The 22,606-nt window shown below is 34.0% G+C and overlaps 1 protein-coding gene across 2 annotated transcripts in view; it reads left to right on the top strand.

Annotated features, from left to right (window-relative positions):
• The window catches only part of LOC149803183 (synaptotagmin-1-like), a 56,057-nt gene extending 34,299 nt beyond the window's left edge, over positions 1 to 21,758 (top strand). For both annotated transcript variants that reach the window (XM_089952797.1, XM_089952796.1), the window contains exons 4-8: positions 381 to 511; positions 5,631 to 5,764; positions 11,897 to 12,058; positions 12,609 to 12,729; positions 18,466 to 21,758. In XM_089952797.1, the coding sequence (XP_089808923.1) occupies positions 381 to 511; positions 5,631 to 5,764; positions 11,897 to 12,058; positions 12,609 to 12,729; positions 18,466 to 18,800 (883 nt within the window). In that variant the 3' untranslated portion in view covers positions 18,801 to 21,758. The remainder of the gene's footprint in view (positions 1 to 380; positions 512 to 5,630; positions 5,765 to 11,896; positions 12,059 to 12,608; positions 12,730 to 18,465) is intronic.
• Positions 21,759 to 22,606: the final 848 nt, after the last annotated feature.

Here is a 22,606-nt window from a genome sequence, read left to right as displayed (position 1 = left end):
AATACTGCTCGTTCGGCGTACAGGTCGACCCAGTTTGGAGATTTGTTTTTCCTTGTTAATTTTCAACTTTTGAAGAGGTGTATCAGAATCCCAGAATTTTGATAAACTTTTAGGAGTAGTTATACTACATAGGAACACAAAGATTCAAAGAAATGATATAAATACTCATTTGATCGACTTCTTTGAAAATAAAGCAATATGAAGAAGACGTAAAACAATCAGACTAGTTTCACTTACAAGGTTCTTGCATTAGAGATCTCCATAGCATGTACGTTAAATCAATTTTAAGTATGTCATACAGGTGTCGCGCCATTACATACACACACATGCACATATATACCAACTGGATTCTAAATAAGGTCTTAAATATTTGCTTGCAGTTCCAGCAACGTAGGCACAGATGATGGACACTTGCCACCGAGTCAAAATGGCCGTATCTGGTTTTCCATGTTGTACGATGCCACCGTGGAACAGCTGACTGTAAACCTAGTCAAAATAAAGGAATTACATGGTGAGTCTGTTTATATACGTCCGCTTCATTAAATTATCATGTTACAATAATTGCGGAATGCAACAGTGGCCAACAAGTGCACTTGTATTTATTTGTTTTTATTAAACTTACGTGGAACTTATTAGATACCAGTCGACGAAGTCAGCGTCAATAATAATCACGTTTTCCGTCCGTCAACAGTTTGTTTTCTGCAGTATAACTTTACTGGGAATCGTTGGATTCTAGCCTAATTTGAGAAAAATGAACGCAACCAAAATGTAATTATGGTACAGACAGGGATTAATGTGACTCTCAGAAAATATATACTACTAATACATCACGGTGTGTTTCATATAAGTATACTTATGTCATTGAATTAATGGTTGTATACAGCGGAATACTTTAGCTGTTGGCATCACTTTTCCATTCAGATTTCAATATAAAGAGACAATGCTGTCAGGCACAATGGCATGTAGATTCATTTTTAATATGCACCGCCATACCAACCCTCTATCAAGTTAACTTGCTTATGTGGAATAGGAATGGGCTGCATGAGCGCCACAAGGTATTTGTGAATTTTTAATTTATTCAGTGCAGCTGAGAAACAAAGTGTGGTAGAGAATAACAGATACCTTTAGGCGAGGTTACCATACACTCACAACTTTATATGCAATCAAATGCTCATACTGAGCACGGTAATATGGTGACAAGCATATAACATATAGAGCTAATATTACAAAATGCCTTTTAAACTTTCTCTGCATTCTTTTTCAACTTTAGTTTATTTTCAAGCAGTTGAATCCACCAAAATATAGTAGGTTCTCTTATTTACAGTGTTTTAAAAAAAATTATTACATGTTTCTGTCGTGTCGCAAGCAGGTGACAAAAGTGATTCTAACTCTCAAATACTCATCAATTCACGCTCTGTTATGGCTTTATATACACATGAGTGGTTATTACCTTGTATAAGTCATGTAAATGTAACAAATAGTGTATAAGACAGTATTTTCAGTACTTTGCTTTTTTCATCATTTTTCCATAACACACGTCTTTACAGCTTCATAGCGCCAATAGTCAAGACGATACTCTGTTTCAAAACTATAACCAATAACTTTGTATTGCAGTATTAAACCCGGACAAAGATTTTGTATCAGTAAGTTTGCGTTGCAATGTTAAACCTGGACAGAGATGTATAATGCATATCCCTGAAATTCTCATTTTTCATCCTTCAGAGTTTCAATATCGCCTTCCTCCTATCAATCTGCATATCGTCCTTGCCACAGTACTGAAACAACTCTTCTAAAAGTAGTTAATGACATTCTCTCTGGGTTGGATAGCGGAAAGATTACAGTTCTCACCCTCCTTGATTTGTTTGCAGCATTTGACACAATAGACCATGATATATTACTTCACCGTCTCCAGCATGTATTTGGCATTCATGATACAGCCTTACTGTGGTTCAAGTCCTACTACACTCCAGCCCAGTTGATCTATGTGTGGTGTTCCACAGGGGTCTGTTCTTGGACCTGTTCTCTTCATTCTGTACACTCAGTCGCTCTCAAGTGTCATAGATCATCATCCAGTGTCTCACCAATTGTACGCTGATGACACCCAAATATATAAATCTAGCCACCCAACTGAAGTTGATGCTACCATCCAAGGTGTAGAGAGGTGCATTTCTGATGTGAAATCGTGGATGACTTGTAACAAGCTGCAGATGGATGATGATAAACTGAGGCCATTCTGATCACAACACAAAGACTTTCTCATTCACATCCTTTACCTCAAACAATAAATATCAGCAACACCAACACTAAATTCACACAATCAGTACGAAACCTAGGTGTTACTCTGGACAGTACTCTCACATTGCACCAACATGTCATGAACATATGCAAGGCTGCATATTTTGAACTGAGACGCATCAGCTCAATTCGTAAATATCTTTCAGTTGATGCCACTAAAACACTTGTGTGTTCATTAGTACTTTCAAGACTGGACTATTGTAACTCAATTCTGTCTGGTTCATCTCAATATCTACTCCAGAAACTTCAAAAAGTTCAAAACACAGCTGCTCGGGTCATACTTAGAGTACCACGATCAGAGCACACCTCCCCGCTGCTCTGTACCCTACACTGGCTATCCATTCGATCCAGAATCAAACACAAAATTTGTTCTCTGTGCTACATTTCACTGTCGGACTCCAGTCCAACATACCTATCTGACCTCACCCATGTGTACACACCAGCAAGATACTTACGCTCCTCTTCTGACAATCGTATACTCATTATTCCCACTATGAAAACAAAGTCATATGGACAGCGTTCTTTTGCATACCAGGGCCCAGCAACGTGGAATGAATTGCCCACTGAACTTAGACAGAAAGACACAGTGATCACATTCAAGAGGGCTCTCAAAACTCACTTATTTGGACTGCAAGAACAAACTTAAAGACCTAATAATGTTTCCTACCTGAAATATTCTCAGCATGTTTTTTATTTTTTAATGTTTTTCTAATTTCGTGTTGTTTGTTTTTGTAATAATATGATTATGTTTCTTATCTTATAGGTGTTGTCTAATGTTGTAAAGCGCTTAGAGCTTTTAAAGATTAGGCGCTATACAAAGTCTTCATTATTATTATTATTATTATTATTATTATTATTATTATTATTATTATTATTATTATTTAGTTATCAATAACCACCTTTAAATAATCTCTAAACATTTAAATAATCTCTAAATCATCTCTAAACATTTAAATAATTTCCTAAATATTTAAATATTATCTAAATAATCTATCAACAATTAAATAATCTCTAAACCTTTAAATAATCTCTAAAAAATTAAATAATCTCTAAACATTAAATAATTTATAAATATTTAAATATTCTCTAAATAATCTCTAAACCTTTAAATAATCTCTGAAAATTTAAATAATCTCTAAATAATCTCTAAACATTTAAATAATCTAAAAAAATTTAAATAACCTCTAAAAATTTAAATAATCTCTAAATCATCTCTAAACATTTAAATAATTTATAAATATTTAAATATTCTCTAAATAATCTCTAAACAATTAAATAATCTTTAAATCTTTAAGTAATCTCTAAAAATTTAAATAATCTCTAAATATTTAAATAATCTTTAAACAATCTCTAAACATTTAAATAATCTCAAGACATTTTAATAAAATAATTTCTACAAATTTAAATAATCTCTAAATAGTCTCTAAACATTTAAATAATCTCTAAACATTTAAAATAAAATAATCTCAAAAAATTTAAATAATCTCTAAAAATTTAAAAAATATCTAAATCATCTCTAAACATTTAAATAATTTCTAAATATTTAAATATTATCTAAATAATCTATCAACAATTAAATAATCTCTGAACCTTTAAATAATCTCTAAAAAATTAAATAATCTCTAAACATTAAATAATTTATAAATATTTAAATATTCTCTAAATAATCTCTAAACAATTAAATAATCTCTAAACCTTTAAATAATCTCTAAAAATTTTAATAAGATAATCTCTAAAAATTTAAATAACCGCTAAAAATTTCAATAATCTCTAAATCATCTCTAAACATTTAAATAATTTATAAATATTTAAATATTCTCTAAATAATCTCTAAACAATTAAATAATCTTTAAATCTTTAAATAATCTCTAAAAATTTAAATAATCTCTAAAAATTTTAAAAATCTCTAAATAGTCTCTAAACATTTAAATAATCTCTAAACATTTAAATAAAATAATCTCTAAACATTTAAACAATCTCTAAGTCATCTCTAAATCTTTAAATAATCTCTCAATAATCTCTAAACATTTACATAATCTCTAAATATTTAAATAATCTCTAAACATTTCAATGATATCTAAACTTTAATTAATCTCTAAAAATTATAAAGCCTCCTTCAACCAATCTGATTCACTTAATAACAGTACTGAACTAATTTGTCGATGCATTAGCAACTTTGACCATCGTTGTTGACACATTTGGACTATGAATATAAAACACAAGCTCCAAGTCAGCAATTACTGACGTTCTGTTAATTCTATCAACATACCTTTGGAATCACAAATTTTACATGTATGCAGAGAAACCAGTAATTGGATTGAAATCAGATCTCCGCTGTCCTACGTCAAGATCTGACGACGACCGCTTAGGGGTCATGTTCTGTTGACCTTTGAATTAGCCAATGGAAGTGCAGCTTTCAAAATCTGAAAGTGAATTAAATCGTTCGGTACACATACATACTCTTCATCCACACTGCTCAGTCTCCAAACGCAGAGTTATAAGACTTCATCTGACTGGACGATTTATGGTAATAACATAGGTTGCCAGAATATGACCCCTAAGCGGGTACTGTCAGATCTTCATGTATAACAGTGGAAATCTGATTTTAATCAAAGTGAGAGACCAGAGAATTGTACGCAGTTGTCTACAACCATTCGCCATCTACTGTATATGCATGATGATTATGGAAACCAACGCAGGTTCAGAATCCCTCAAGCAGGTATGTTACTTCATGTACACGTATTTGAATGACGTATAGCAATTGGAACCTAGCAGAAACGGTACGACAGTTTTTAAAGTTATGATCTTACTCTTCATTCAAGAGATAAGTTTAGTATTGTGTTTGTTTGGTTTTATGGTACATCAACACATGAAAGGTTTTATCGGCAAGTGGAGTATAATACCTTTTCGAAAAACTCACTATGGCCCACACGACCTGGTGTGTGTGTGTGTGTGTGTGTGTGTGATTTGGATTTTTAACGTAGCTTTAACAATTTTTCAGTTTTATCGCTACGATGTCTGTCTGCATTGTGTCAGTTTATAGTGATGTCTAGCACTGGGGCTTTATGCCGCAGACATATAGCATGATGTCCCACCCAGTCACATTATCCTGACACCATGCCGACCAGTCCTAACACTAACCTCTTAATGCTGAGCGCCAAGCGAGGCCCAAACACTTATGGTTGCGAGAACCACTGAGTTATCGCGGCTTTCAATGTTTTGGGAGATTGTGCTAGAGTTTCGTATTCAAAATGTGTGAATAATATGATCCTAAAATTTCCATATCCGAAATGGTTTCTTATCTTCTTCATTTATATATTATATTATGCTTATAGAACGAGAAAAGGACAAATCGTCACCTGATCCATTTGTAAAGATTTATCTCTCACCCGATGAAAGAACATGTCGGACGTCGAAAGTTGTCAAAAAGACGCTGTTTCCAGTTTTCAACCAAACATTCTATTTTCAGGTAAGTGTCGAGAACATCAAACATCATACATACATACATACATACATACATACATACATACATACATACATACATACATACATACATACATACATACAAATGCATAGTAGTTAGCTGATACTACTACTACTACTATTATTATTATTTTTTAATTTTTATTATCATCATTGCCTTTTTCATGAATTGCTAATTTTGTGTCAGCTGCTACATCAGTTCAATACTGCATTTGCGCCTGGAATGCCATTCTTGTATTACCACTGGGTCCCTCGCTCTAATAGAGCTGGAAGGATTTATGTAGAGATTGCCTTCACTGGCTGACTATCTCAGCCAGTCAGACGCATCTGCATATTATAACACAGAGCTCGTATTTGATTGGAGGAATCCATTATTTAACAAGCAATGCAAACATTGTGGTGTTGACATTATTCAAAACTATCTCAGTCACATTTCAGAAAATTGACATATCCACTCACAAAGTGAAGCTATGACTTATTTTCTTTCTTCTTTGCCTAAAATGTGATAGACATCTTTAGGCTCATTTCGCAGGTCATTTCGAACTAGACGACCGCTCCGGTAGCCTAGTGGTAAGAGTGTCTGCCTCGGATGAGGGAGGTCGCAGGTTCGAACCTCGGTCGATTCATAGCAAAGACTTATAAAAATGGTACCAGCAGCTACCTCGCTAGGTGCTCAGTTTTATGAGATTAGTGTTAGGACTGGTCGGCCTGTTGTTTGGATAATGTGACTGAGTGGGACATTATTCTATGTGTCTGCGCATAATGCTGCAGTGCTAGACATCACTATAAACTATCACACTGCAAACATTGTAGCTATATGACTGAAAATTATTAAAACATGTTAAAAATCCAGATCACACACACACACACACACATGCGAGCACGAACTAGACATATTATGAGTGGTTTCGGAGTTTTTAAAAGTCATTAATGTTGAAAATCTTCAAATGTTACATTATTATACTTTTTGTATTATTATATTTGTAGATTCAACCAAACCAAAAACTTCAAACAGCATTCCATCAGTGTTCTGTTTTCCTGGGTGTCATTAGCCAACGATCTATTGTAATCATGGGTCTTTTACGAAAGAAAATTAGCAGTAAGATTGGATTTAAATAAATGATTAATTTTATTACACCTTTTTTAGAATTGCAGTTTAGGTAAGAATAGAGACTTTTGTAGAGAGTCGTTGTTGGCCAATTTATAAAGCAATAAGTGAAAAAGCGTGTAGACGCACCTGGCAATGGATACAAAGCAAGGGAAAGGGAAAGGTTGCAAGTTAGCAAGGAATAAAAAGCGATTAACATTGAGAGAGTACATTTCCATAATGAGTTTCACAAAGTATAAACAGATTTGATCTCGAATAAAAACTAAATAAATAAAAAATCAATACGAACTGATGTCTTTAGAAAGAACAAGCACATTGTCCGAAATTTGAGTCTATTTTCATAATCGTCTTTTCACTCTTCGGTAGGGTCGTCGGTTACTTGTGGACCTATGGTAACAGCCGTAGGTTTGGACCTCACCGATTCAGAGGCCGGAATTGTAGCCCTGGCACCATCTTGGGATGTGTATTTTGCGGTGTGTGTGTGTGGGGGTGGGTGGGGTGGGTGGGTTGAACTCACTGTCATTGCTGTTGCAGAAGATGACCCCCTATTTGGACGGTCTTTTCTAAGATCTACAGATTGTCGGCATAAAAAACGGGGTCAATTGATGCTTCAAATTGATGAGTTCCATAGCGTTCTAGATAAATGATGATGGGGATTTGACATAAGTCTGTTTCCGTCGTTTACATTGGCACCACATTCAGTCCGGTTTCCACCATAATTTCCTTCATATTTATATATTTATGGTTTTCAAATTCCTGATAAGTACTGTTCCATGATAAGATCTTATATCTCAAAACATAGCAATACGTACAAGGACAGCAAGTGTATTCATTGGTCAGCTGTTAGACTGGCTAGACAATGGCGTCCGCCGAGCGCCGCACCCCGCTTTGTTAAAATTTCGTTGTGCGTTGTTGATGTGGTTTCGACAACATTCTTATTTTATTATACTTCACGCTGCTACAGTGACCTCAGGACGGAATGCTGCAAATTCGTTGACGAACGAACACAAAAATGATGCAAACTTATTCCAGAGCATGAAAAATTGCTTGTCTCTTTGTTAAATCGGCAGTTCCAACCATTGGATAAACACAGGGTAATTGTCGCTTAATTAAATAGGTTTCTTTTAAACTCGACCATCAGTTTTTTTAAACAAAAGAATTGGATTACACCAGGAAAATGTGGAATCCCTGATAGACATAGTGTGTCTGACTTCGATATCGAATATTAGTGACGACCGCAATAAAAAATTTGTCCAAAAAAATGCACAGTCCGGAGCTCGGCTCCCTTGATTATTAAGTCAACATTGGTTAAGTAATGCCTTGACAGGATTTCTATTATAGATCAATTCAAATCACTTTATTCAAAATGCAGTGTATATTTGAACGCCTTAGTTTCTTTAATAGAGGTGAGATATACATTCCTGACAACTTTTTTCTACACTTATTTCCGAATAGTAACATTTTCACATGGTTTTATTCAGATGGAGACAAAAGGAAGCCAACCTCCTTGCAAATGATATGTACAAGTAGTATGATAAATTATACAGCGTCACTACATCACTACTAGCTATTAGCGAGACAAATTTTTCAACGCTCGATTGTACATAATATACATCTTTTTTAGAGATAGTCTTTTCATTATCTGGGCAAACGCAAAGAAAATGAAATTTATCATCTATTATATAAATATTTCTTCATGTAGAATTCACAAAATCTGAATGCTCTGTCGACTTTTCCCTTCTTCCTGTTTCAATCATTAGTTTAAGGCTTGAACACCTCAACTACACTAAATGTTGTTTTTTTTTTAAATTAAACGGTGTACTGCATGAGGTATTTCTCACAGTGTAGTAGGGATTTATACTGACTATAGTAATAACATTGTAGTAGGGATTTATACTGACTATAGTAATAACATTGTAGTAGGGATTCATACTGACTATAGTAATAATATTGTAGTAGGGATTTATACTGACTATAGTAATAACATTGTAGTAGGGATTTATACTGACTATAGTAATAACATTGTAGTAGGGATTTATACTGACTATAGTAATAACATTGTAGGAGGGATTTATACTGACTATAGTAATAACATTGTAGGAGGGATTTATACTGACTATAGTAATAACATTGTAGTAGGGATTTATACCGACTATAGTAATAACATTGTAGCAGGGATTTATACTGACTATAGTAATAACATTGTAGCAGGGATTTATACCGACTATAGTAATAACATTGTAGGAGGGATTTATACCGACTATAGTAATAACATTGTAGCAGGGATTTATACTGACTATGGTATTAACATTTTGAGGAATTAGTAATGTGCTCTGACCAACTTTGAAATGCAGTGTCTCTAATCCTTTGTGTGAACTCCGAAATAACTGCTTTTTCATCGCTACCATATTTTGCTTTTATGAAAGCGTTTCTTTTTCATAGTGAGATACTGAAATATATCAGTGGGAGAAATATTATAACGATACAGTGACCATGCCACTTTTTGAACTACTTTTTCCCCATTTAGGAAAAGTATTGATTGTTATTCAATATTAAATATTTAGGCTCATTTCATTTTCTTCTTGGAAACCACTGCACTATAGTCTGACTATACCTCCCCGTTTGTTTGTATCCCCCTGCCGACTTCAATAACGAAAAGTATAAATAAGACCAGAAATACACAGAACTTAAATTGATTTATAATTTCTAACCTGGCTGTGAGCAGGGAGATTCTAACACCGTCATCGTCTGCGGGTTTCATGCTTAACGAAAGTTTAAAACATTAACGACCGACATGCTCGAGATCCATTTCCAGTTTCTGGACATGTCCATTTTCAGCGAAAGGTGTATAAACGACTACACATGTATATACGTAGAACGAAAATACTATGTTGTCTGCTTCCGATATGTATAATGTCGAATCAAGCAAAGGAAAAGAATGACAATTACAAATTTGCGTTTCACGTGTACACGTGTGCAAAGGATATAACTCTAAACTGTCAACATTATGATAATTTACGGAATTTTCCGGCAGTTGCCAAATACGATGAACCACGTCACAATGTTTCTCTGAGGAAATCAATTTGCGCATAGTGTACGCAACATGGCGCCGTGTTCGTATGGAAAGTCCGTTAAGCATGAAAGACGCAGAGAATGCCAGTTTTAGGGCCATTCTGGTCACATTCAGTTCTGTGCACTTTTTATCACATTTAAGATTACCGTTATGGAAAGCGGTGCGGAGGTACAAACAAACGGATAGGTATGGTCAGACTAATGTGTACATTTATGCATTCAACGACGTCCATCAAAAAATGCCTAACAACAAACTCCAAACACCAAAATGTAGACTTCAAGTATTAACTTTTTTTCAAATCATTATTTCTTTTAAATATGAATCATGGAAACTCAATTACTAAACTTACACGACCTGATGCTATGTTACCCATACAGTATTGTATACATGTAGTACTCTACAGCAAACGGTACACTTATTTTAAGAAAAATATTGTGATTAAATATAGTAATAAACTTTTATAAATCGTGTTTGAAAACGACGAATAAATCGGGCGTTGATTAATGTTGATTGTAAACCGAAATTAAGTGAAAATTTAAAATTTCATACGGCGTCTGCTTTAAAACTAGACAGCAAGCTTGCAAAGGCCACACAATAATTAAAATTTTAATGTAAAAACAAACAATATAAAGAACGAAAATCATCACAATTAATCTCAAAATCATTCAAATCTTTTATTACACTCCGATGTCCGTCAGATACAACCGCTCTGTGATGTTTCTACAATTTAACACCCAACAGTATTAATCCGTCTTTGAAAATTGTAATCTAAAATAAAAATATATTCGTTACCATACGAATATAGTCATAATTTTGACAAAATACACAATCTGAAACGTGAAATGTACAAACTACATTTGTACAACGTTGCTGTCCCACCTTTATTGTAAAGTTTATTAAATTTGTATTGGTGTAGCAATGCTGCTGTTAATCGCATTGACATATAATACACAAAATCTTCGCAAGAAGACTGTATTTGCCTTTAAAAAGATATATAATAAAAGTTGAAGATCGAAAGCATCTACAACTGAAGATACTCTCTGATTTTTTCAGGGCTTAACAAGAATATCAAAATACTAAAACATCGGAGAGATCGTAAACTCAACATTGTGCAGACATTGTAAAAGGACAACTGACTCTGAAACATTATATAGCTTATAACGCTTAGATTATTTCATTTACTTTTGGTTTCTTAACCAATCAGAATGTGATGCAATATTATTGCATACCCTGTTCTTGTATGTGCCTTTATTATGACAGAGCTTTGCTGGAAAACCCCTCCATATAAAGTTCCCTCTCTTAAGTTTGGTCACTTGTGTGATTCCAATGAAAAGCTTTATTAAGATGTCACTTTTGTGTTTCCCATGAAAAGCTTTATTGAGATGTCACTTTTGTGATTCACATGAAAAGCTTTATTGAGATGTCACTTTTGTGATTCCCATGAAAAGCTTTATTGAGCTGTCACTTTTGTGTTTTCCATGAAAAGCTTTATTGAGGTGTCACTTCTGTGTTTCCCATGAAAGGCTTTATTGAGATATCACTTCTGTGTTTCCCATAAAAAGCTTTATTGAGATGCCACTTTTGTGATTCCCATGTTAAGCTTTATTGAGATGTCACTTTTGTGATTCCCATGATTTTTTTTTATTATTGAGATGTCACCTTGGTTTCCTATGAAAAGCATTACTGATATGTTACTTTTGTGTTTCCCATGAAAAGCTTTGTTGATATGTCATTTGTGTGTTTCTCATGAAAAGCTTTATTTTGACGTAACTTTTGTGATTTCCATGAAAAATTTTATTGAGGTGGATCACTGTTAGTGTGAGGGCTGTGTTATTCGGCAATGGCTGTAATATTGATTCATTCACAACCGATATCATCTTTTTAACAAATTGGCATTATATTATAACATAGTTTAAAAATATGTACCTCTTCGCCAGGTGCCACCATTGGAAATTGCCTCACGGAGCATCCGGTTTTCTGTCTATGACGTGGATAAAAGACGTGTGCGACACTCTCTTGGCCATGCCTTCGTTCCCCTAAAGGACCTCGATCTAACACGTGGAGACATCTGCTGGCGAGATTTGGAACAAACTATCCAGGTACACACCGATCATAAAAAGCACACATACAAATACACTGTGAAATGTTTATCTGGATTCACTGTCATAAAAAGCACACGCACAAATACACTCTGAAATGTTTATCTGGATTCACTGTCATAAAAAGCACACGCACAAATACACTGTGAAATGTTTATCTGGAATATGGTCGGAGTAATTGGTCACGCTCGAATATTTGATGTCACTGTAATACTCAGATATTTGATATCAATGTAAAACTTGAATACTAAATATCACTGTAATACGAGAATATTCGACAAAACTGTAAATTTCATTTTTCGTTGGGAAAACTATAGAGTATTTGCATCAAAAAGAAGTTTCTTTCCTTCTTCTTATCTTAGACCTCTGTATCATAAATATATGATTATTTTTATAGTTCAACAACCAAATACATTGATTAATTAAGTCACAGGTGTGCATTTTGTACGCAAGTTCCTGGAACGTGTATTAAAAGAAGTGGTAAAGATGTACGTTTGTTAGCCATGCAATCGAGTTTTCCTTACCGAACTTATTCTTTTTAATACTGCAGAGTTCAGCGCCACTCGGGGAAATACATATTGGTCTCACATACCTGCCAAATGTCGATCAGATCAAAATAACTGTTCTGTCAGCCAGAAATCTCAGAGAGGCTGATCTCGAAAGTGAGCAAGGTAATCAACACAGATGCATGCTAACCAATTAACCTTTCTCTATCTGTCATTCATATTTCAACCTTTGTAGATTCACCTTGGATCATATATCAACAGTACATGAATCACTCACACTGTTGTGAGCGATTATTTTAATCTTAGGCACACCACAGTTGTGAGGGAACAGCACGGGAGGTGAACAAACCTTTTGCTAGAACGTCATTTTTGAAAAATAAAGCTTCCTACGAAAAACAAAAAGAATAGGTCAATAACGCCGAACCGAAGCCTCTAACTTACCGAGAGTTTCTCTAATTGGGTTTTTAAAAAAATTGTCGTTTGTGTTTTTCAAAATTTGTGTAAACCTGTTTTTGCTTTCGTTTCGCTGAAAAATGAATAATATCATCATCGTCTTCATTCAACAATTTGACGTTTTATTAAATTTAAAACAGTTAAGCGTTAAGATACCTTTACAAATGTCTGAAGAAATCGAATCGAGTGAGTTTAGGTTAACTTATCCGTATACTTGTGTAAGCGTGGATAGGTTTATTAGTACATGTAGTGATATGTTAAAAAATAATTAGAACAAATAAAAAAGAAGAAGGAAGAACTGACTATAAAGGAAGAGAAACTTCTGTCAGATATAGATACGGATATATTAGTCCCTTCCACAGTAATAAATTTTATTGAAGATGAATTTGTTAAAAAATGTGAAGAATATCGTACAAAAGTAGAGCAAGCTGTAAGCACAAAAAAAGAATAACGGACAGCTGAAGAAAAGAAACTTGATAATCTCTCCTTTAATAACTGCGAGATAAACTATTCACCAGTCGATACGGTCATCAACAATCCAAATACAATCCTATCTTCAAACGTAGATTGGTTTATAAGTAGACTGGTTTATAAGTACTGAATTCGTTTTATGTTTTTTAATTATATGGCGAAAAATCTTAAAATGTCTTTGTAGATAGAACAATTATTTACTCATTCTGAGGCTTCGTTGGTGGGAAAATGCACATATCTATAATAATTATAATATTTGTGCACTTTCCCCAGTCGTGAAGTATGTAAGGTATATTTTTGTGTGTATAAAATGTCAAAATACAATATTTATTTAATCATTCTGAGGCGAAAGTGCACAATTATCTATAATAATTATGATTTTGTGCACTTTCGCCAGTCGTGAAATGTGTGAGGCATTTTCACATTATATTTGCTCTCTTCTCCGTGTTTTTTTTTTCCTGATCTGATAGAAACTGTTCAGCTGTCGGATGTTTTTCTCTTAACTTAAAATATTTAGGATTTCTATTCTCATGATGAGTTAACATCGATCTGTACTTGTTTCCATCACATCTTCTACAAATTTTTATATAACCTCGTAAACCTCTCTTACTGCCTAAACACCGTTTAGGTCCAGTAGAACCTTTCTTGACAAACTGGTTGTGTAAACCACTGTATTCACCGTAACATCTACGATTGCAAAGATCAATTGATCCTTCTGAAAGCCATTTACAATTGTTCGTACCAATTTGCTATATTTAAGCAAGATTAATTGTTTAATTTTTAATTAAATAAAGAATCTGTCTTTATATTTATATATACATTATTGATATATGCGATGTTTTGTGTGAAACCATTCCAGCGGATTGTCCATTTCACGCAAATGATAACACAAAAATTATTGACACCAATCAAATCTATACCATTAAACAGACTGATGAGTTTTATCTTTGTTTGGAAAATGGTCCTGATTTTTTTCCTATTATTTTGTTTGAGGAGGAAACTGAGGAAGAATTAAGGGATATTGCTGAAGACAATTACTTTACACTGAGAGACCTATACTTATTGATGAATATAAATTCGTTGGAGACATCTGTTTATGTCAAAAGTAAAATTGATACAATGAATGTTCCGAGAGGTACGTATATGCGTGAATATGTACTTCAAGGATTAATAATTCAACATTTTGACAAATTTTATATATTTTCGTCTGATGATGATTTTGAACGAGTTGCTGATGATTTTATTAGTGAATATTCAGTCACTGAGATTATACCGCAGTTTAGATTAAGATGTCCGATTTTTTATATCGATTCGTTTTGCAAATGTAGAATCGAACACATAAATTACGAGGATAAATTAGAACATTTACATACACTTATTAAAAAATAGACACAGAAGATATTATTGATTATTTTAAGAGGCTATGTGATTGTTCAAGATCGCAGGTCAATCTTTTTTTAAACGAATAGTGGGTATCATATTATGTGTAAATCTATACTTGTAACATTAGAACAACAATAAAATCTCACCAAAAAAGTTTAAGAAGATAATCCATAATGGCATGTAGATTTACAAGCTGGACATCATAGTATAAAATTAACAAATACGAGATCTTACAAACCCTGTAAAATAACAAGATGTAAAGGATGTATTTCATACGAGAATATTTCATCATCTGAATTACTTGCGTGTCCCACTCGCATTCAGCACAAGGAAGTAAAATACACCGAAAAAGAGAATATATCTCATAATCATTATTCTGATGATATAACGGATGATGATTTGAGGATAATTTCTAGCGAGTTAACCATACATATCGATCAATTATTAGGTATAGTTTCACGTGGCATTAATTCGTATAATGTGCGACGAAAACACGGTCATTATTGCAACATCTGCGAACGAAATCATGGAATTACTGTTAACGGTCTAATCGATATTAAATGTAATAAGTGTATCGTTATAGTCAATCTAGATCGTTATGCTGTAATCTATCCCAGTTCCATGGACGGTAGACGTGCAGAAACATTTGCTAATAAGTCGTTCACTTACAACCTAATTGAGGATGTTTGCTGAAATTTTGTATGGCGTTGTCATCTCTTTGATGAAGACTGATTATACGAATGCTTAATGTTCATTCATGTTAGCCAGTGCTAAATTTAACAATATCCTCTCTAGGTTAAAAATAACGAAGTTTTTATTATTCCTTGAAGTTTCGACAAGGAGTAATACCCTGGCAGCTTCCTAAAATAGCCGAGAGCATTACTCGTCATACAGTGTACGATGAATTTGAACCTGAAATTCATTTTAATAATAATTAATCGCGGCGAAGAATCACTCGATGAAGAGATAAAGAAAATAATTTCAGGAGAAGTTTACAATAACCCCGAGGTAAACAAATTGTTGAGAAATTGCCTGACCATCCCAAAAAAATCCTGATTACATAAAATTCTTGTTAAGATTTAAAGGTACACAAACTTATCCGGGAGAATTTACTGCAAATACACTGGGCTATAAATATACATCAATCCCTGCTCATGAAAACGGTCCGGACTATCGAGTAATCTACAACAAGGACTCTATTAACGGATCTGCATGTGTAATGGAAAAATCTGAGGCCGCATGGAAATCTGTACCAGATCAATCTGCATTGATCATTAGCTACAGAAAAGCTTTCACTGAAAAAATGAGATCGGATTATAACATCGAATCTTATATGAATATCACCGGTGATATAATATTTAAAGCCGGCGATGAACGCAGAGTTATCATTCAAGTTGACGAATGGCACGGATATTCGACGACAGATGTACAAAAGCGTGCAGTCGTACAATAAATATTGGAGTAAGTTTTCAACATTAATTAGTGCATCTAGACGTATTGTTGTTCTTGATGCCGATGCTAGTAATGATGGTCTAAATTTATTCAGATTATACCGATCACATATGAAATTTATCGTTAATGATTATAAACCCGATCATGATAAAAGATTTATTGTTGAAAATTCCCATAAAGATAATCTACTGACTGTGTTAGATAAAATAAAACAAACATCTACATGTGGCGAGAAAATAACTATATTTACGCATTATAAAACCAGTGCAGATTACTCAGTAGAGGGTCTTGCAAAAATATTACAGTCACGAGGATTTCGTGCGAGATATTATCATGCTGATACAGATCGAGAACAGAAGCGAATAGACTTTGCAGACGTGAATAATGCATACAGTGATGTAGACGTTGTTATATACAATTATACACAGGAGGCCGGAGTTAGTATAACAGATCCGAGATTTACTAGTATGTTCGTATTTTCATACCAGTGGAGGCATCTGTGGAGGCAACGAAACAAGCATTGCATCGATTCAGGTTTGTTAATGAGATTCAATTTTCAACCCTAACAAAATCACATCATGGTAAAATACCATTGAATTGTGCTGATATCAGAAAATTAATAATCGATCGCGAAAAATTAATTACCGACGAAGTGAAGTTACGCATCACTCCAAATGCAGATGAACTATCAACTCCATGTGGACTCGCGTACATGGTGGATATTGCCGAAGAAAACAATTCCAAGAAATTTTTCACCCCGAGATTAATTGCTATGATGAAAAACACTGCATACGAAATAATACAAACTCCGCCAGATGACTATGATTATTGGCTGTCGAAAAAAACAAGAACATTAATCATGATAATTTTTTTCTTCTTGATTTTATCAAAAGTCGAGGTTGATGAATTTTTGAAGACCAACATCGGTAATCGAATAAAGAATGAACAACTAGATATTAATAAAATTGAAAAAGTTGGCGAGGTAAAAACCACAACAAAATATTACAAATACAAGCCTGAAGAAAAATTAACAACATAATGCGTCAATTTTTTTTTATTATATCTAAACAATCTATTCCAATGTGATTTTGGAAAGTTACCGGCGGATGAAATCAAAATACTGTATAAGAAATCTAATCAACTAAAACGGGCTCAGCAGGTGATTGTTGACAAATTCAATAACGCCCGTGTGATAGATAACAAAATGTTTCGATCGGATTAAATCAGTCCTCGTGAAAAACTTAATACGATAAGAGATTTACTGACGATGCTCAATTTACCATATGTAGTTCAGGATAAAGATCTCAGCGAAAACTTAGTCACGATATCCAGAGAAGATCTTAAAAATCGTATAGAAGTGATGATACTCGATGAAGATCAACTGGCTAAATATAACGATCTGATCAGGCCCTGGTTAAATATATTCCCCGAAACAAGGATTCAACCGATGAAATTAACAACTAAGAACGTCATAGAAAAAAATCAAATCGATATACAAGGGATTCGGAGCGACTGTAACCTCAAACGATAAAAATCACGCGGATCGAGGTGATTATACTCTAGCTTATCCTGTTTGGCTGAAATCGGATTTTATTGATAATGAAGAATGAAGGAACATGAAAACAGACTGTCAAGGATTTTATGGAGGAGATGATATAACCGCAACGGATAAACACTCAGAAATATTTAAATTTCATATCTGGAGTGTAAACAGATGGTTTAGTATGTTTGATGAGCAAAGTATGATGGGATAGTCATCTTCTAAATGGTTAAATACAACGGTTATTTTGTTATTTTGAGGTCTGTATCGTCGGTGGCGAAAGTGCACAATTACGAATAATATTGTTTATCGTCATTTTTGTATCAACTTCCTTATCATGTTTATATTCATGCTGCGACCAAACACTTCACTTGAATCGACCCTTTATATACCGCATCATCATCATACCAAAATATTATCATCGTGGTTTTTGTCATTAGCACATAGTGATGATAATGACTTCGTAGTGTTCTTCTTAAATGACACAAAAGACTTTATTGTTAGTATATTTTTATTTATTTATTTCTATTATTATTATTATTATTATTATTATCAAATACACAACTTAATATTTGAAACAATAAATCCTTTTTTCGCTTCAGGCTACTACGTCAAGTTGAATTTCCGCTACGGACGGAAAACTGTCAAGTCCAAGAAAACAATTGTCAGGAGAACACATGGACCAGAGATCACGTTTAACGAATCTTTCACTTTCAACTTCTCAGGGAGACAACTGAACTCTTGTAACTTTGTTATCTCTTTGAGAAAGACAGGCCGAAGTCGTCAAGGCAGTGGTGGAGTATACGGTCTTGTTTCCTTTGGGTCATTCATGTTTGCCCGTGGGGAAGACTTATTACATTGGCAAGATATGCTCGCCCAACCTCGTATGACCATTCGGAAGTGGCACAGCCTTTCATTCTCTCCGGCAAAACGTTAAACTCTTCTTTGTGATACACATCTTAAATCTCCACCGATATGTGCCTGTATTTATTAATTACTGCTTACAGAACATTCCAGAGAACAGCATTCAACGCGATCTTCAGATTTTTTATCAAACATACAGAAATTTCCTTAGGACGAAAAGTCCGAGAAAGGTCTATGGAGTATGAGACTTGTACCAGTTATTTTTTAACTTATAAGATCGAAAATTGTAAACAGATGAACATTTTTATATATTTTTGATGACGTTTTCAAAGAATTTTACTTTTTTACTCAGTTAAAAAATGAGTATCGGGTTATCAACAAAGAACTGTGCTGAAACATTTGCTAATAAGTCGTTCACTTACAACCTAATTGAGGATGTTTGCTGGAATTTTGTATGGCGTTGTCATCTATTTGATGAAGACTGGTCATACGAATGCTTAATGGCCATTCATGTTAGCCAGTGCTAAATTTAACAATATCCTCTCAAGGTTAAAAATAACGGAGTTTTTATTCTTCCTTGAAGTTTCGACAAGGAGTAATACCCTGGCAGCTTCCTAAAATAGCCGAGAGCATTACTCGTCATACAGTGTACGATGAATTTGAACCCGAAATTCATTTTAATGACATTTTTGCAATTTAGACGAGTTCTTTCATATGCACAGAAATTTTCATAACGACGCTAATCTAAATGCAAAGGAAACGTTACACTTTTGAACCTAGCTAAGTCTATCCTTTATTTAACTGATCATGGAACTTATAATAAATCTTTACCTAAAAATTGTTCTTTCGAATCTTTAAGTCAGGCACTTGTTCCATCAGCTTCCAGTTTAAGATGTTTATCTATTCACATCTGCTTTCTATGCATTTAGGTACTTGTCAAAACGACAGGGCAAAAAGAGAGTATCTGTGATATTTATTAATTTATCTTTTAATATCAAACACTTCCCGCACGTTAAATACGAGAACTGTTCCTTTACTTTCGAATTTCAATTCCTTTTCGATTCAGATTATAAAACAACCAGTTTGTTCGGTCTATCGTTACGTATACTAGACAGACAACACCAATAAGTACTTACAATATCCCGCGGTTTATACAGCAATAGTGTCCAGCCACTGCAGCATTTGAAGCATGTCCTCCAACATTAAAAAAATATAGTCGCTTTATGCTCAGCAGTAATACAACTCTGAATGCTCTGTACAACAGTACCTTATGCCACGACAGGGCATGCTATTCTTATAAACTGCACGTTATTTTTTTTCTTTCAAAACCATTCACTTCCATTTAGGCATAGTGCGATTGATTAGTACATACAAAAATTAATTACCTCCGAAACTGAAGAGATTGACAACACGCAATAATTTTTTTACCTCCAAAACCGAGCATTTACAACCAGAAGTGCTCTAATGAGCATGGGTAACTTTGGGTTTTGCTAAAGAATATGTTAATAATTTTACGAATACTTTCACTTAGGTCAAATTATAATCAAGAGATATATTAGACTGACTTAAGCAAGTCATCACATGAAATAATGCAATGGGTTAAAGTGTTTGGAACTATTTTGAAAAATCTTATTAATATTGTATATGCGTTGGCAGAGCTGGTTGGCGTAGGGAAATATAACATTGTACATACTGAATCGTCAGATAGTAGAGGCGCCGATTAACGTGGAAGGTGCAGAGTGACTATTCCTGAACACAAATTGATGTAAACATTGTAAGGTATACGTTCGAATGACTTTACTTGAGCAATAGTACCAGTCTGAGTGCCATATTTGTCGCATGTGAGACAAATTTATCTGTGATGCTGTAATCAAGAAACGTAATGTCTTAGTCATAATTGTCTGTTAAAGGTACAGTAGCATCATCAGATACAGATGTAATAGTAGTACATCAAGGTCAAGGTAGATGATACCAGTTTTTTTTAATGGCACTTAAAAAATAATCATCATGCTGAGGAACTGGGGGATAAATGCTTTTTCCAGAGACACAATGAGCCACCTACCCTGACTGGCCGAAGCGGGTATCACACTCGCAACATTTGGTTCAAGAACCCGAAGTTCTACTAATTGACCTACCGCGGCCCCTTTTGGGGATTAAGAATTACCATTTTCTTTTTAAACACTATCGTCATTAGTTTTGTCCGGACTTACCATAAAATCAACAAAAGGTAGAATAACAATAATGTTTCTAGTTGGGGGGGGGGGTAGCGAAATTGGGTCGATGGGAATGAATGTAGCATTACTTTTGGACTATTATAGATTCTAATGGGAAGGTAACATTGGGTTTAGGACGTTATGGGTCTACAGGAATTTAACATTACGTTTGGGCAACTATGAACTCTAATGGGAGTTTCGCATTTCGTTTGAATGGTATATCACCCTGTAGGAATTTAACAATAACTATACCACTGTATTTCTACATGGGAATTTTAGCATGACGGATAGAAATACCAATATACGTTTATTGACAAATATAAAAGTACTTTAGCCAATATTTTGTTGTGTATAAAAATGCATTTTGATGAATTTGACTTCAAGACATTGATACAATTTGTTACAACAAGGTTACAAATTGTTAATTTTCTGTAATGTTATGTGTGTTATGACAGTATGATTGTTAATGAGAGAGAGAGAGAGATTATTTCTATTGATATTGTTGTGGAGAGGGAAAGAAAGACATACATAATTTTACTTCAGTTGTTATTGTTACACGGATAGTAAGACATACACATTATTTGTATTGATATTGTTATGCAGAGACAGAAAGACATACATAAATTATATTGATATTGTTACATAGACAGAGAAAGTCAGACATTTTTTTCTCCATTTATATTGTTACACACAGAGAGAAAGACAGACATATAGTGTTTCTGTTTAAATTGCTTCAGAGAGAGAGAGAGAGAGAGTTGTTATTAATTATGTTTCATGTATAAATAGAGAGAATTAAAGATAAACAAATGATCACAACAGATGATGAGTTTTTCTTTGTACTCTTCAATGTACACATCTCAACCAACAAACTAATAATATATAAGAAATACTGCGGATTTAGACAGTCCCTGATCTTCGTGTACAAGTTCCAAATGAGAAGTTTTCTTTATCATTTTGCTAACTACCTCTCTTAAAAAGTGAATACCATCCTTGTTAATCGAAAAGCCAGGCGATAAATTGCCAAAACTTTGTTGTGATTCAAAAGTGCTGAACGTATTTTGAGAAGGAAGTCAGGATCAATAAAACCCTGAAAAAAGCATAGGAGTAAACTATTAACTGGATAAATCGAAATGTGGAAGTCTATTCGGATTATTCATTTCAAAAAGTAATTCTAGTTATGATTATTTATCGAGATCTCCAGAATAATGACCCCCACTCATTTTAATACTCGCTGTTGATCAGAAATACATTTATTTAATCGGTCAGAATTATATTTGGCCAGAATGCCACACGGCCACTCATTTTTACTTCTTATGCAATGCAAACGTACAAGTTTATAATCAAAACTTTGTAAAAGTACTGAAATAGTAGTTTCCTTCCAAAATTATCGAATTTGCAGAGAACGAGATATCACAACTAAAACCTGTTTTCATCCTTTGTTACACGTGTACCTTTATCAATTTGCCCTTGTCCTTGCGTGACCGTATATTTATATGGACAAACAGTTTGCCTATTTCCACTTCTTCGCTTATCATTTTTCCACAAGTTTCAAAGTGAGTGCATTCTTATTTCCCCTGGTAGCCTTATCAACTTGTTGGTAAGTATCATTGTGTCATTGTGTATCATTGTATCATACGTATCATTGTGTCATTGTGTATCATTGTAT

This window comes from Sinohyriopsis cumingii, chromosome 3 (genome assembly GCF_028554795.1).
Source record: "Sinohyriopsis cumingii isolate HCF-2022 chromosome 3, ASM2855479v2, whole genome shotgun sequence".
NCBI lineage: Eukaryota > Metazoa > Mollusca > Bivalvia > Unionida > Unionidae > Sinohyriopsis > Sinohyriopsis cumingii.
The sequence above is the reverse complement of the archived record's forward strand: the minus strand, read 5'-3'. Positions and strand labels throughout refer to the sequence as shown.